Raw genomic sequence first — 15,800 nt, 5'->3', positions numbered from 1 at the left:
GTTGTTTCTGGAGAGTGTTTGTTTAAGGAGGAGGTTTCTCGGCTAAAGGTCCTTTTTCTTCTGTCGACCAGGCAGATCCCTTATTTGTGAGAAGTTGCTGCTGCTGAAGTGAAACACTTGTTTCAGTCCACAGTATGCCAAGTGTGTCGGAATGACTGCAGAGAGATGTTCAAAATTAGCCTGGTCCTACCAGACTCTCGTACATTTCATTTGTACAGAGAGTCTGGCCACTCTCCATTGACAAGTGTTAACTTCCTTGAAGGCGGGTACTCTGTTGAAGTTTAAAACTATTGGATCTGCCCAGAGCCACTCTGGATCTGCCATAACCAATCGCTAACGTTTGGTCATGACGTATGTCATGCGCATGTGCAACAAGAGGCGAGACCGACAACTATTGGCTTATGTTTAGCATTAGCATCACTAGCATTAGCCTTAGCCAACTCCTTCACCACTTACTTTTCCCGGTCCCCGGGGGAAGGAGGAACATCATGGCCACCAACACAACTCAGCAAATATTGTTCTTGCTTGGGCTTTAACTTCTGGATATTTGGCAGCGTTGCTGCCACAACGGACCGAATGGCTTCGCTCGTATCTTTCTCGCGCACGTCATAAAGTCATCGTTCTCAGCCACTCCCTCTGTTCGCTGATTGTACCGCCAAATATTTGGCCGGAGAAAACCCAAGACGATACTACGAACCCAGATGGAGTACTGAAGGGAAATGAACATTGAGTGCAAGTACGTAGGAGGCGGAGCCAGGCTAGTTAAAAATAGCAAGAGACAGGAAAGACAGTTGAAGCCTCCAGTGTGAACGAACTATTAGAGGCCTAATCAAAATGTATGACGTATTCAGGGTTTTCTTGCTTGAGACTCTAAATATTTGGATCTGGATTTGATAGTTGCATTATGGGAAATGCAAAGTGGACAGTTAAGGGTTAGGGTTATGTATGTACATGTTGTAACTGGACAAAAAAATAAAACAAGTCAGAAAGATTGAAAGCCTTCAGGCAAATTCAAATGCATAACATTATTTTTCAGTGCACACATTGCAATGCATATGCATTCATACACACACTGATTCAATCACACCTGTAGACGGATAGAGTAAAGAGGGTTGTGGCAGGATGTAGAGAACTGTTCTAACTTGCTTCCTGTGGATGTAAACATAAAGTATGCCAATGTGTCTCTTGGATTTGAAATCATCACGGGATTCCAACCCGAACATTTGATGCATATCACAACACGCTCAACACAAACATTTTGTGAAATGAGAGCACACTAAGCAAATGCCAATGCAAATTATTCAGTTGGACATACAGTGCCTTGCGAAAGTATTCGGCCCCCTTGAACTTTTCGACCTTTTGCCACATTTCAGGCTTCAAACATAAAGATATAAAACTGTAATTTTTTGTGAAGAATCAACAAGTGGGACACAATTATGAAGTGGAATGAAATTCATTGGCTATTTCAAACTTTTTTAACAAATAAAAAACTGAAAGAATTTACTTTACTTTCAGTGCAGCAAACTCTCTCCAGAAGTTCAGTGAGGATCTCTGAATGATCCAATGTTGACCTAAATGACTAATGATGATAAATAGAATCCACCTGTGTGTAATCAAGTCTCCGTATAAATGCACCTTCTCTGTGATAGTCTCAGAGGTCCGTTTAAAGCGCAGAGAGCATCATGAAGAACAAGGAACACACCAGGCAGGTCCGAGATACTGTTGTGGAGAAATTTAAAGCCGGATTTGGATACAAAAAGATTTCCCAAACTTTAAACATCCCAAGGAGCACTGTGCAAGCGATAATATTGAAATGGAAGGAGTATCAGACCACTGCAAATCTACGAAGACCCGGCCGTCCCTCTAAACTTTCAACTCATACAAGGAGAAGACTGATCAGAGATGCAGCCAAGAGGCCCATGATCACTCTAGATGAACTGCAGAGATCTACAGCTGAGGTGGGAGACACTGTCCATAGGACAACAATCAGTCGCATACTGCACAAATCTGGCCTTTATGGAAGAGTGGCCAGAAGAAAGCCATTTCTTAAATATATCCATAAAAAGTGTCGTTTAAATTTGCCACAAGCCACCTGGGAGACACACCAAACATGGGGAAGAAGGTTCTCTGGTCAAATGAAACCAAAATCGAACTTTTTGGCAACAATGCAAAACGTAATGTTTGGCGTAAAAGCAACACAGCTCATCACCCTGAACACACCATCCCCACTGTCAAACATGGTGGTGGCAGCATCATGGTTTGGGCCTGCTTTTCTTCAGCAGGGACAGGGAAGATGGTTAAAATTGATGGGAAGATGGATGGAGCCAAATATAGGACCATTCTGGAAGAAAACCTGAGACTGGGACGGAGATTTGTCTTCCAACAAGACAATGATCCAAAACATAAAGCAAAATCTACAATGGAATGGTTCACAAATAAACATATCCAGGTGTTAGAATGGCCAAGTCAAAGTCCAGACCTGAATCCAATCGAGAATCTGTGGAAAGAACTGAAAACTGCTGTTCACAAACTCACTCCATCCAACCTCACTGAGCTCGAGCTGTTTTGCAAGGAGGAATGGGCAAAAATGTCAGTCTCTCGATGTGCAAAACTCATAGAGACATACCCCAAGCAACTTACAGCTGTAATCGCAGCAAAAGGTGGCGCTACAAAGTATTAACTTAAGGGGGCTGAATAATTTTGCACGCCCAATTTTTCAGTTTTTTATTTGTTAAAAAGGTTTGAAATATCCAATAAATTTCGTTCCACTTCATGATTGTGTCCCACTTGTTGATTCTTCACAAAGAATTACAGTTTTATATCTTTATGTTTGAAGCCTGAATGTGGCAAAAGTTCAAGGGGGCCGAATACTTTTGCAAGGCACTGTATAATAGAACTTAATGAAATGGACAATGTACTTTTTTTTTTTTTTTTTTTTTTTTTTTTTTAACCATTAACCACATAAATACTTGGAAGATTACCCTCAAACAACCAAACAGCCAAATTAATTGAGATAGTGTTATGTTTGCCAAACACATTGAGTCCCGATCTTTTCTCTTATACGGTTTCAAAATACAAACAACAAAACACAAATCTTACCTCCTGCTCGTGGACTGTGTAAGTTAGGCAGGCAAACACGGTTATACATGAAATAAGACTGATCTTACATTTTTCCTCCATAATACTTCTAATACCAGGATTAAGCAGCTCTACTGGGTAGCCTGGGTAGCTCACCTGGTTGTGCATGCACACCATGTACAAAGGCTTAGTCCTTAATGCAGTGGCTGCGGGTTCAACTCCGACCTGCAGCCCTTTGCTGCATGTCATTACATCTCTGTGCTGTCCTGTCTATAATGGCCAAAAAGTAATCTTAAAAAAGTTCTACTCTGCAATACACAACCAGTGCAGTTTCTTTATTTGCATGTCTTCTACATAGATCAACAGGATACTGACTGTTTGAAAAAATTTAAAAGTTAGCCTATGATGTCATTGGCGTTTTCAACGAGCTAGTGTTGGCTTATTTAGCTGCCTAGCTACAGATGCTAAAAACTGCTAGTTGTCAATTCAGCCAGCAACCGTTGATTCATTGCAGGCTAGAAACAAGAAGCTGCTTTTGTCTTATTTGTGTTGTTTCGAAATGTTATCACTGTAAACTACTTACAGTATGTCGTGCGAAAGTGGAAAGTTTGACAGTTGTAGCACAGCTACTAAGTGGGGTGCGATTTAGCGAACGATCCATTTAGACTGTTGTAGATCATTGTAGTTAAAGATTGTTGTTTGTTGATACTGTAACAGCCCTTCTTCTCTCTGACCTCTTTTAATTCCAGGGGGTGGCAGGCAGACATAGACGGATTGTGATCCATCCGAACCCGCTGCCACACATCCACCAGGAGCCAACTGTGCTGCTCTGCGTGGGCCTTCTGATCCTCCTGATTGGACGAATAATCTACTTGCAAGGCAGTACAAACAGCCAGGACAACTCTCAGGTTTAGCCTTTGGAAAACCCAGCAGACGTAGCATAATAATGTATCTGTATTGAATCCTTGTTTTTTGGGGACCTGATTTTTTCCAGTGGTGGAAGGAGACTTTGGACTCTGTATCTTAATTTCGATGGAGATAATTTGTTGACACCTTTGAGGAGCTCTGAAATGCCTGGATTTGTGTTTTTTCACCTCTGCTCCTTCACGGTCTCTGAGCCTTTGCAATGCTACCAAAGAGCCGGGAATTTGCACTTCTTTCCAGCGCAGAGGTGGTCATGTCACCTAAATATGCCTCTGTGCAAAATGACGCCTGTGGAAATTTAAATGTGCCTTGTACAGTTTCCTATTTACTTTTTTAGCTTCTTTTAAGGTGTTTTTATTGTACAGAGATTCTGAATTCCTCGGGTAATCAACTCTGCAGACCCATTGTTGTTAAATGTGGGACCAGTCTGCAGATTTCCCCCCATCTTTTCCCTCTGATGGATTCAGGCAGGGAAAAATGATCTTGCACTCCTGTCTTGCCATGATCCAACATGCAACAGACTGATTTGTGTGGGAACCAACTTGCCCAAAATAATCATTTTTATCCACCATTTTTATCTAAACTACTGTGTCATTTAACACTTTGTTACCATGAGTTACATGTCTGCTTATGTCTACATAGTAAAATAATTAATAAGAGCCGACTGTACACCAAGGTTTCCAGCCACAGAAATTAATTTTATCCTGATAATTTGAGTACTAAATGACACTGGAATCGATCATCTGATCAGAGATCATCAAATGTCATGACAGGATGACTATTTCAAGGAGAGGTGAGATGGGTAATAGAAAAGTCATCATCAGGAAAAGCAGATCATTGCTCGCAAACATAAGTATTTTGTACTGTTTGTACCAACACGTGTTAGGGGAACCAATGCACTCTGGACTGACGAGCACAAACAATTAACAAACAATTAAATTACCCAACTTTCCCTAAAGAAATCAGTCCTCTCCAAATGCTGTTTAATACTGCGCTTGTTTTCATTCATGAGCAAAGTGTCCATTTTGTTTTGCGTGTCATATTTCAATACCCTGGGTCAAGTTTAAGTAACAGTAGCTCCTCCCACCGGTTGGTTAATATGTGATCAGGTAATCTGTAATCAGGATTATTATCTCTTCAAAGGTACTTTCAATCGATGCACCAATCCTGCAGCTTTAAAAAAAAAAAAAAAAAGTGAGAACGCATTTCTTTGAAATTTCCACTAGTTTTCTAAACATCTATAGCCATTTGTTATCTTGGAATTGCAAAATTAATGTTTTATCCATGTATTTCATGACTACTTTACAATTTTACAATTTACTGAACCTGCCCAGACATATTTTAACCTCAGCATTGATCAGTTTTACACAAACAAAACCTCAAGCATTGATACTAGTAAGACGATACTGTACCATACTGTACCAAATGATACCATCCTCCCTCTGTACTGAAAAACGTGTGTTTCTGTAACCCCTAGAGCCAGGTTGAATGGTGAAGACACGTGACTTCCTCCCTATTGACTTAAAATCTAACCAAGCATTTTTATAATCATTTTTTATCATTTTTATCACCAAATACAGTCAGTATACATGGATTTACAGGATGACAGTAAATAAAATAAAGCGTACTACTTTATATTTTCTACAGTCATCCTGTAAATCTATTCCCTCTTTGCTCTGATTGTTTTCAGCATTAAAACAAAGAGTTTGCACAAAAGCAGGAGCAGAATGCTTCAGCATTCTTACAATACTATGATTTGTAACTAATATGTTACTAAGCTGCCCAGTTAGTGAGTGGAACTCAAGAGCAAGATAATGAACAAAATAAGTAATGGAATCATGTCAATCATTTAAACCATTAAACAGTGTCATTTCCTGCTGTCTTGTTTACTATTGTTCTGTTTTGCATTGTTTTCAATATTTAAAGTAATTCCCTACAATACAGTGAGTGGTCTGTCACTGTTTTTGTTTCAGCCTCTGGATTTAACATTAGCAGCAAAGACTGAATGTAGTTGGCAAGTATTGGTTTGTTGACAAGGTCATGTCATCCGTTTATTAGCCCAGTGATTCAGACCTGGCCAAGTCTCATCATGCCTGCCAGGTCATTAAACACTCAGAGAGAGATTTTTGGACGACAACCAAACACGGAATCATGCAGAGTCAAAGAGGGGTTTGTCACTGACTAGTTAGCCAACAGCAACATATCAAACAGTGGTTATGCAGGCTTCAGATAAGGTACATTTATTCTTATCTTTGAACTCTTTAGGCTTATTAAAACATATCGGTTCGGTTGTCATGTGAGGAACCAGCAAAAGTAGGTTATTCTTTTTGTATGTTTTAGGTCTTGGCTTACTAAAAATGCATGTTACCACTTAAAACTGATTAAAACTGAACCAGAAAAACTATAAACAGCCGAATAGCTTGCGAAAGTGTAAAAACAATTGCCAAACCAATCAGTTAATTCTTATCATTGAAGCCTTCTTTCTTTTAAAACCAACACATACTATTTTAAAACACTTCTGATTAAGCATAAATCTATGTGTGGCTTTGCCAAATTTGTTCAATCAGTGTCAGAAAAGCTGTTTGACTGAGATCTGAATATAATAATGACCACACATTTAAAGCTTTAATCTTTAATGGAAGTTTGGCTGTTTCAAGTGAGTGTTAGCAGCACTGCAGATAATGTGTTGTTATGCGTGTTACATGTGTTGAATTTAATCTTCTAAAACAAATTAGTTCACTGTTGCTCGCTCCCTGTGAGGTTATCCGACAGCAATTCAGAGCGGCAACAGAAGTTGGTTGTAACACACTTGATAACTAATTTCATCTGAGTCTGTTTTTGAGTCACGCTGATGTTTGCACAGTTGTGTCAACACGAATGCAAATCAGATAAAGTGTGATCCTGGCTTTCATCATCCTTAAACTCTCATTTCAGCAACTCTCACATCTGTTTAATCTCATGCTTTAATAGTGTTAAATTAGTGGTTCAGCCGCAAAGTTTCATTTTCAAACAATGAGGCTGTCTTTTCTGTTACTGTAGCTTGTTGACATTTGTTTTTACACACCACACTGAATCAAGACTTTTTTTCTGTTTCTTCCTCATCCTAATCCTGTCTTCCTGGAAATGCACGTCTCAGGCTCGTCTTCCTGTGTGCCAAAGTTATCCACTTTGCTTTTCCTCCGCTGTGACTGCATTTTGATTTCTGATATTGTGCCATGTGAAACCTAAGACCTCATTTTGAAGTACTGTATTACAGCTGGAGTGTGAGAGGAGAGCATGGCAGGGAGGAAACCGAAAGATGAATTATCGTCTTCTGAAACTGATATGGAAACCTGGTGATGAGTTGATTCACCGCCTATCATTGAAGGTGTTACAGTTCAGAAACAGTTGTGTGACATTCAGGGTTTTACTGACAAAATCATATTGCATACTTATGTGTGTTTGAGCTTTTAGGATTATAACAACAGAAAAATCACTCAATATCTATGATCTATTAATAGTCAAATAAACATTTATACTCACGTTTTTTTTTTTTTTTTTTTTTTTTAATTGTAATTGTTAAAAAGATAAAACATGAAATATGGGCAACCCAGAGACACTGTTGTGTGTTGTGCTTCGCTGCAAATGCTGTACAGAAATGCATCTCTTGGAGCCTGTTTGTGCAGAAATGGAAACAAACTAATCTGAATGACTCCAAATGACCCAGTACAACTGTAGCAACATGTTGTCTTTTTTTGTTTATACTGTTATTGTACACTGAAAATATTGTAATTAAACTGTTTTGATTGCTTTAACATGCATTAAACTGTTGTAAATAAAGCTTTTACATCTTTTTAAAATTGCACGAGTGGTTTGTAAATTGCTTTTTTTTCAACAGAAACATTATTGTATTCATTAGCAGGAAGTAAATGCATTTACTCAAGTACTGTACTTATGTACAATTTTAATATACTTGTAATTTAGTGGAGTATTCCCATTTCGTGCTACTTTGTACTTCTACTCCACTACTTTCCAGAGGGAAATATTGTACCTCACAACATTTTTCTGACACATTGAAGAAACCACTAAACAGTGATTAAAGTAGTTGAAATTAAAATGACTTAAGGTTGATACCTTAAACAGCTACAACTGTTTACCTGTTAATAAGTCAATTCAATATCAATAATATAAAAAAAATGGTTAAACTTAAAAATGCAAGTTTACCTGCTGCCTGAAAAATGTGAGTGAACTTTGTCGTTATGAGTTTTGAATATGCCAATTGAGTTAACTGATATTAAGAAAACAAGTTAAAAAAAAATTTCAATTAACAACTCCTCAGTCATACTGACATTACATATTACATTACAGACAGATTTGCTTACCTCATTGTCACTCATCTTCAAATGCTAGATGAGAGATTTATTTGCAAGGCAACAGAGATTGGCTTACCATTTTACATCAAAGTCAAAAGTCAAAGTCTCTTTATTAGTCTCCCAAAGGAGAAATTCGTTTTGGACAGAGAGAAATTGCTGCAAGAGTAACATAGACACACATCAAACACAGGGTTAAAACAGTTAGACATTAAACATAAAGACTACTCAAGTAGCTGTGCAAAATTACAAGTTACAATTTTCTAAAAAGGCAGTATAAAAAATTTATCCATTTGGAAATATAAATATACTTACAATCCATTTTACAAAATGCAGTAATTCCTTCAGTCCTATCCATACATAAATTCAGTCACAAATTTACATTAATAGAATTCATGGTCCTACATTTAGTGCTGCTCATTTATGAGCTTAACTGCGAGAGGAACAAATGAGTGCTTATACCTATTATATTTGCAAAGAGGAACCCTGTACCTCACTCCTGAGTTCAATAACTCAAACTCCGAAAACAACACATGAGAGTTATCAGATAGGATGATCTTAGCCTGCCTGATTGTTGCATAATTAAAAAGCTCCTGCAGGTTGAGGGGTGCAGGTGTTCCCATAATTTTGCCTGCCGTCTTAACCAAATTAAAAATCTGTGTCTTGGATTTAACTGTCAAATTTCCAAACCAGCTGGTTATACCATACCGAAGAATTGACTCTATTGTTGCTCTATAGAAGATTAACATGATATTTGTACAGACCCCAAACACTCTAAGTCTGCGTAAAAAATAAAGACGCTGATGAGTTCTGGCACAGACATTTGTTACATGTGTGCGCCAACTTAGGTCATTGTCAATATGCACTCCTAAATATTTAAAGGAGGACACCTGCTTGATGTCAAAACCATGAATGGCCACAGGGCTCTGATCTCCAGCTGATCTAGGATCTACCAACATTTCCACAGTTTTACTAGTATTAATGTGAAGCTGATGTAAATCGCACCAGTTAACAAACTTGTCCACAGCAACTTGGTGGAAGCTGATATTCTGACATTCTCACAGTTGGAGGAGTCTTCATTCATAAAGGCTTTACAATGCTTTAAGTTTGCCAATATTCTGATAAATGCTTCCATCCATCCATCCATCTTTGTCCGCTTATCCGTGATCGGGTCACAGGGGCAGCAGCTCCAGCAGGGGACCACAAACGTCTCTTTCCCGAGCCACATTAACCAGCTCCGACTGGGGGATCCCGAGGCGTTCCCAGGCCAGGTTGGAGATATAATCCCTCCACCTAGTCCTGGGTCTTCCCCAAGGCCTCCTCCCAGTTGGACGTGCCTGGATCACCTCCCTAGTAGGGTTGGGTATCGTTTTTTTTTTTTTTTTTACCGGTACCTGAACTGATACTTTTAAAACGATTTAAAAAAAATATGTATATATTTAAAAAAGAAAAAATGAGCACAAAACTACAGTTGGCGAAATTTAAGAACGGCTTGTTTATTACTAAGGCCAAATGGTCAAAATTAAATGATTTATTAAAAATGTAATAACAATTAAGTAATTAAGTAAATTGCGTGTAAACCACAAAAACATAGCCTCGTGAGACCGTCCTGATCTCGCGAGCTCCAGTTTTCCACTCGCAGATCAGTCTGGCATCTTGAGGCAGAGAAAATTTGGAGCAGTTAGCCAAACGACCGGGCCAATCAGCGTTGGTTTTGAGGTGGGTTAGGTGGTGATAGACCGATGGTTTATCCAATCAGCTAACCAGTATTATCAGCCAGCGGTAGCCCTAATTCTGTTAGCTGCTCGCTAATGCTTTTTTTCTCTTGGATCCTTCTTTTGGAATATGGTCCGGGAACCTGAAATGGTGCCTTTTATTCCTAAATTCTCGTTACACAAACGGCAACTATCCTTTACCGACATGTTGCTTGCATGCTGAGCTTACGAGCTATGCTTTGCCTGCAGCAGCAGGGGCGGGCTTGTGGTTGTATTTTCATACGCTTCGTGGATCTGATTGGTTGATTTGGCCCGTCTATCACCAACATAGGTGATAGACAGATGGTTCATCCAATCAAATAACCAGTATTCCGCCCCTTCCCAAAAGTTCTCCAACGGAAAGTTCCCAGATGGATATGCCGAGCAAATGCGAAGCAATCCATCTGGCGGAGTCAGGTTAACAAAAACAACCACTAGATGGAAAAAGGGTATTTTACAATAACTTTGAATGCATCACGAGGCTGGCGAGGCAAGTTTCAAGTGAACCGTCTGTGTTGTTTTTCGGCAGCTGCAGACTGTTAACGTCTCGGTGTTGGAATCCTCTACAGTGAAATACAGTCACACCGTTTAACGTTAGCTGTCAGCATTTTAATCGTGTTTAATCCAGCTGCTAGCTAACGGTATGCTAACGTTACCTGCTGCCAAGTGTATTATGTTAACTAGCAGTGTTGGAAAAGTTCACTTTCTACATGAACTAGTTCAAAGTTCAGTTCACAAATTTTAAAATGAACTATTTCAGTTCATAATTCATACTTCAAAATTTTGAACTAAGTTCACAGTTCCAAAAATTAACTAGTTCATAGTTCTTTTTTTCCATATGTTTTCAGGTTTGCTGTGGATGTGACTGAAGTGTGGATTTTCTTTTTGAAAGTAAAGTTTGCACAGAAATGTAAAATTTTTCCCATCCTCACCGACCTTAAACCTTAAAACTTGTTTAAATGATCATACGACGCCTCCATGCTGCTTTGTCGCCTCCATGCTGCTTTTTGTTTTGATGACACGTGGCGGTGCGACACTGGTGGCTGGTGTTGCCAGATTGGGTGTTTTTTCCGCTACATATTAAGGCCTGTTTACGGTGTGTTTTAGCCAGGTTTTCGCCTGGAAGGCTCTATAGAAATCTGGCACCCTATTGAACAAAGTTAAATTGAGTGAGCGTGCCGTTCAAAGACACCAGAATGAACAAGTTCACAGTAACGTTCATCAGGCAGTGATGAACGTACGTTCAGTTCACGTTCGCCCAAAATATGAACGAGTTCATGAACTATTGTTCAATGAACACGTTCAGGGACAACACTGTTAACTAGCGTCACATGCAGCAATGCGTCTGTTGCCTCTAACGTCCATTTCGGAGTATCGGAGGGCAGCACTGGCATTTCAGTAGCACCGAAATGAGGCACCGAAATCCGCGTTACTATTCGGTCCGGTAGATGCCGGTTGTTAAGGCCCCGGTGCTGTATTAGCACCGGGTGTCGGTACCCAACCCTACTCCCTAGGGAGACGCCCAGGGGGCATCCTTACCAGATGCCCAAACCACTTCAACTGGCTCCTTTCGACACAAAGGAGCAGCAGCTCTTCCTCATGGATGACTGAGCTTCTCACCCTATCTCTAAGGGAGACGCCAGCCACCCTCCTGAGGAAACCCATTTCAGCCGCTTGTACCCTGAATCTCGTTCTTTCGGTCATGACCCAGCCTTCATGACCATAGGTGAGGGAATGAAAATTGACCGGTAGATTGAGATCTTTGCCTTCTGGCTCAGTTCTCTTTTCATCACAACGGTGCGATAAATTGAACGTAATAACGGCCCTGCTGCGCCGATGCTCCGACCAATCTCCTGCTCCATTGTCCCCTCACTCGCGAACAACACCCCAAGGTATTTGAACTCCTTCACTTGGGGTGATAATGCTTAAAAACTTAATTTAATGAGTTGACTGAACTCTCAGCAGTAGATTCCCTCAAGTCAAGTCAAAAGACTACAAATTAGAAGAGTTGTTCAAAACTGTCCAAAAATAAAAAATTAGGCATTTAATTTGAATTAACTTGAAATCAATAAAACCAATGTTAAAGGTATTGTGGAGGATTTTCCCGAATTTTAGAAAAGAACCGCCCTCTGTACTTTTTGAAAAAATGCACATGCGCAACACTCTGCCTGCTCCCGAGAGTGAACGCCTATTAAACGTGTGCACGAGAGTGCACTGTTTATAAGTTGCTGTCGGCATGGCTCATACAAGCCTACTTTCCAAAAGAAGATTTGCACTTTTTCACAAATTGAGATGTTTACCGTGTGTGCGCGGTGCGTGACTTGTGCCAGGGCTAGCATCGCTAATCATAGCTTACATCAACTTTTACTAGCAGTGATTTTAAATGGATTTCTCCAAATAGCATGCCAAACTTTACCTGTGGAGTAGAAACTTCACGACTGAGGCATCAGTGGGAAGCCCAACCTGTGCTTTTAGCGCACGCCAGCATGTGAAATATTCTCCCAAAAGCTTCAATGCTTCAATGAATGACTGAAACCGTAGCTCAAGCTCACAACACATACACCTGAAAGCTAGGGACGTGCACGTACGACGGCCTTACGTAAACATTTCACCAGAATGATTGACAACCAGGAGGACCAATAGTCTTGATGATCCACCCGGAAAAAGAAAATCCTCCACTATACCTTTAAGTTAATGAGAAAATATTATTTAATTCCATAAAATTTCTGTCTGATGTATAGTGTACTTAATTAGGTTTTTAGTTGTGTTTATATGTTGTGATTTTACAGCTTTGACTTAAGTATAAGGGTGTGGATACTTCTACCAATTACTGTAACATGATAAGAAATCAAATATAAAAATAAAACGTACTATAACAAATACACTATACCATAAACTAGATGTCCTTAGTTTTGAGTCATAAACACATATTGGTAAAAAAAAAAAAAAAAGTTTAAAATCTGTAGTTTTATTCATATGTTTAAAGGAAAAATAATGCATTTAACACATTATAGGAAGAAACACAAACATATTTGTATCTTTTTTAAATCTATGTATGGCCCAGCACCAGTGTTGGTTCAGTTAAGGTCATTGTACTTTGTTGGCATACAAGTTTATTTAGGTGAAATGAGGACAGATTTTCTTTTTCTTTTTAATCTGTCTGAGACTGACTTTCCCTTATTTTTTTTCTTCCTCTTGTCCTCAATGCATCTGTTTGTGTGTGTGTGTGTGTGTGTGTGTGTGTGTGTGTGTGTGTGTGTGTGTGTGTGTGTGTGTGTGTGTGTGTGTGTGCGCGCATGCTTGCTCATCTGCAGGACATGGAAAGTACGGTGCCTTCCACAGCTTGGCACAAACACACGCTCAGATAATTATGTCTTCCACACATAGACGCACACACACATATACACACATAACTCATTAACACACTTATACACATGATGATCACATGCATAAATGGCTCCTACGTGTGTGCACACACACACATACTCACACACGTGCAGCACAGAAAAAAGAAAGAGAGAAGTAACAGTTTTAACCCTTTGTGGTTTCAAGGATAGAGGACAGAAAGCCCCACACAGCAGGTTTGCTTTTGTAAAGATAGCCTACTACAGTAAGTGTTTTCAGAAAATAGTTGTTAGTAATGACCCTGGGGGAAAACATATAGGGTCATCGGCAGAGCATTTGGGTCATGGAGGGACCGTCATTTGGTTTTTGAGATTAAAACTTTGTAACTTCTTTTCTTGTTATTGGACAGGTAAGGTAACATTACTAACATTACTAGAGAGCATGGCTGTGTCTCAAACTGTCTACTTGCACACTTCAAGCACTTAGTTTTAAGTATATAATGTAGATAACGCAAAAGTACCAGGATGGCGAGCCAAGTGTTTTAACATAAGTGTTCCGTTTGGGACAACACTAACCATCCAAAGTGGGCACTACGGCAGTAAGTAGTCGGTGCACATTAGCAGTATACTGACAGAAGTGTGTGGTTTGAGACACAGCCCATTTGAAATATATTGTGGTTAGCTTGCCTACTAGGGCGGACAAAATAGCAGCTAGCTTACTTAGCAAAATATTGTCTTGAGTGGATAACGGCAGCTAATTCATCCAGAATCCCAGGGCTGATCTGGCTGCTAAATTGGCTAGCTTGGCTACTTCATCAGCTAACTATACAAAGCAACAGCAGATCCATGCAGCCCATAGCCTAGCTTAAGTTAGATTAGTGCATGGTTGGATAAATTGGATTAGTAAATTAGAAAGCAATTGTTAGTTATACAGTTTTGTTTTTCACTGTTACATAATTTATTTTTGGATAACATTAACACTGTTTGTCCTATTATGCAAGTTAGTATCATGGATCGCGTTAGCTGATGAAATTATTTGGCAAGCTAGCCGACTAACATATCCACTCGTATTTTTGAGCAATAATGTTAGCAAGCAAGCAAGCAAAAGTTAGCCAGCTAGCTGTAACTTAGGTATGGATGGATGGATCTTGCGTTAGTTGCTTCATAGTCTCGCTTTGCAAGACCATACTCACGCTGCGGAGCGGAGGAGGGTCTGGCTACTCCACATTCTAGGATGGGAGAAAAATGTGCTCCGGTTTATTGGCATTTCTTTAAACCAATCACAATCGTCATGGGCGGTGCTAAACTCCACACGGAGCCACTATAAAATAGTTGTGCAAGAGAAAACTCAGATTAGACAGATAGTCTAGCTAGCTGTCTAGATTTACCATGCAGAGATCTGAGGAGCAGTCAACAATAGTCCTTATAAATCCATCGGACTTTAAAATTCCAACACAAAGAAAGCAGAAGGAAACGGAAAATACATGCATCCGGCGGAATTTCCTGCAGCACTGGACCAATCCCAGAAGTGTAACATCAAGGATAAAGACTAGTTGCTACATAACATTAATAGTAGGGATGGCACCGATCCGATCCAGTATCTGTGTCGGGACCGATACCAGCGTTATTCACGTATCGGATTTCCCCGATCCAACCTGCGGAGATATCCGATATCCATGAGCCATGTCTGCGCTTTAACGTTGTCTGCTGAAATGACTCCTAGTCTGCTAGCTGGCTGCAAACTGTGGAATGGATTTCCTGAACGGAGGCCGGCTCAATGATACACAGAGTTATGAGACAAGCCCCTGCTCAGGAAATCCATTCTGCAGTTTGCAGCCAGCTAGCAGGATAGCATTGAGCAGCATTGTGGCTAGCCAACATGTCCGCTGTGTGGAAATACTGTACACTGGAAACACCGCAGAGCAAGACAGCAAAATGCAATGTTTGCAAAGCCGTAATTCAGAGAGGCAGAAGCTCCCTCACGTCGTACAACACTACGAACACAATCAAACATTTTAAAAAAGCACCACACGAGGATTTTTTAGTGTTTCCTCTATGTTGATAGCATAGTGGTGGTGCGCCACGGTAAAATTTTCAGCGCCACGGTATCAGAAATAGGGCAGACGCACAACAGGGTTTCCGCTATGTACACCACGCACCACCGTTCCTTTGGCTGTTCATGAAAAGTCATAAAGTCGTAGAGCCGTCTGCTCTACTGAACTCAAGTGAACTGTCATTCGCTCTCTCTCCCCCTAGGGTGAGCTCTCTCTCTCCCTAGGGTGAGCAGAGCAACTGGAACAGTGACAGGATGTCAGCACTCGCAAAGTCATGGCAACCAAATAAACAACAGG

General features: G+C 40.1%; 1 protein-coding gene across 1 annotated transcript in view; it reads left to right on the top strand.

Moving 5' to 3' along the window:
- Positions 1–7,835, top strand: part of LOC114572300 (bcl-2-like protein 11) — a 29,843-nt gene extending 22,008 nt beyond the window's left edge. Inside the window, exon 4 of the mRNA XM_028603877.1 lies at positions 3,828–7,835. Within this exon, the coding sequence (XP_028459678.1) occupies positions 3,828–3,992 (165 nt within the window). The 3' untranslated portion in view covers positions 3,993–7,835. The remainder of the gene's footprint in view (positions 1–3,827) is intronic.
- The last annotated feature ends 7,965 nt before the right edge of the window (positions 7,836–15,800 follow it).

Source organism: Perca flavescens, chromosome 17 (genome assembly GCF_004354835.1).
Source record: "Perca flavescens isolate YP-PL-M2 chromosome 17, PFLA_1.0, whole genome shotgun sequence".
Lineage (NCBI taxonomy): Eukaryota > Metazoa > Chordata > Actinopteri > Perciformes > Percidae > Perca > Perca flavescens.
The sequence above is the reverse complement of the archived record's forward strand: the minus strand, read 5'-3'. Positions and strand labels throughout refer to the sequence as shown.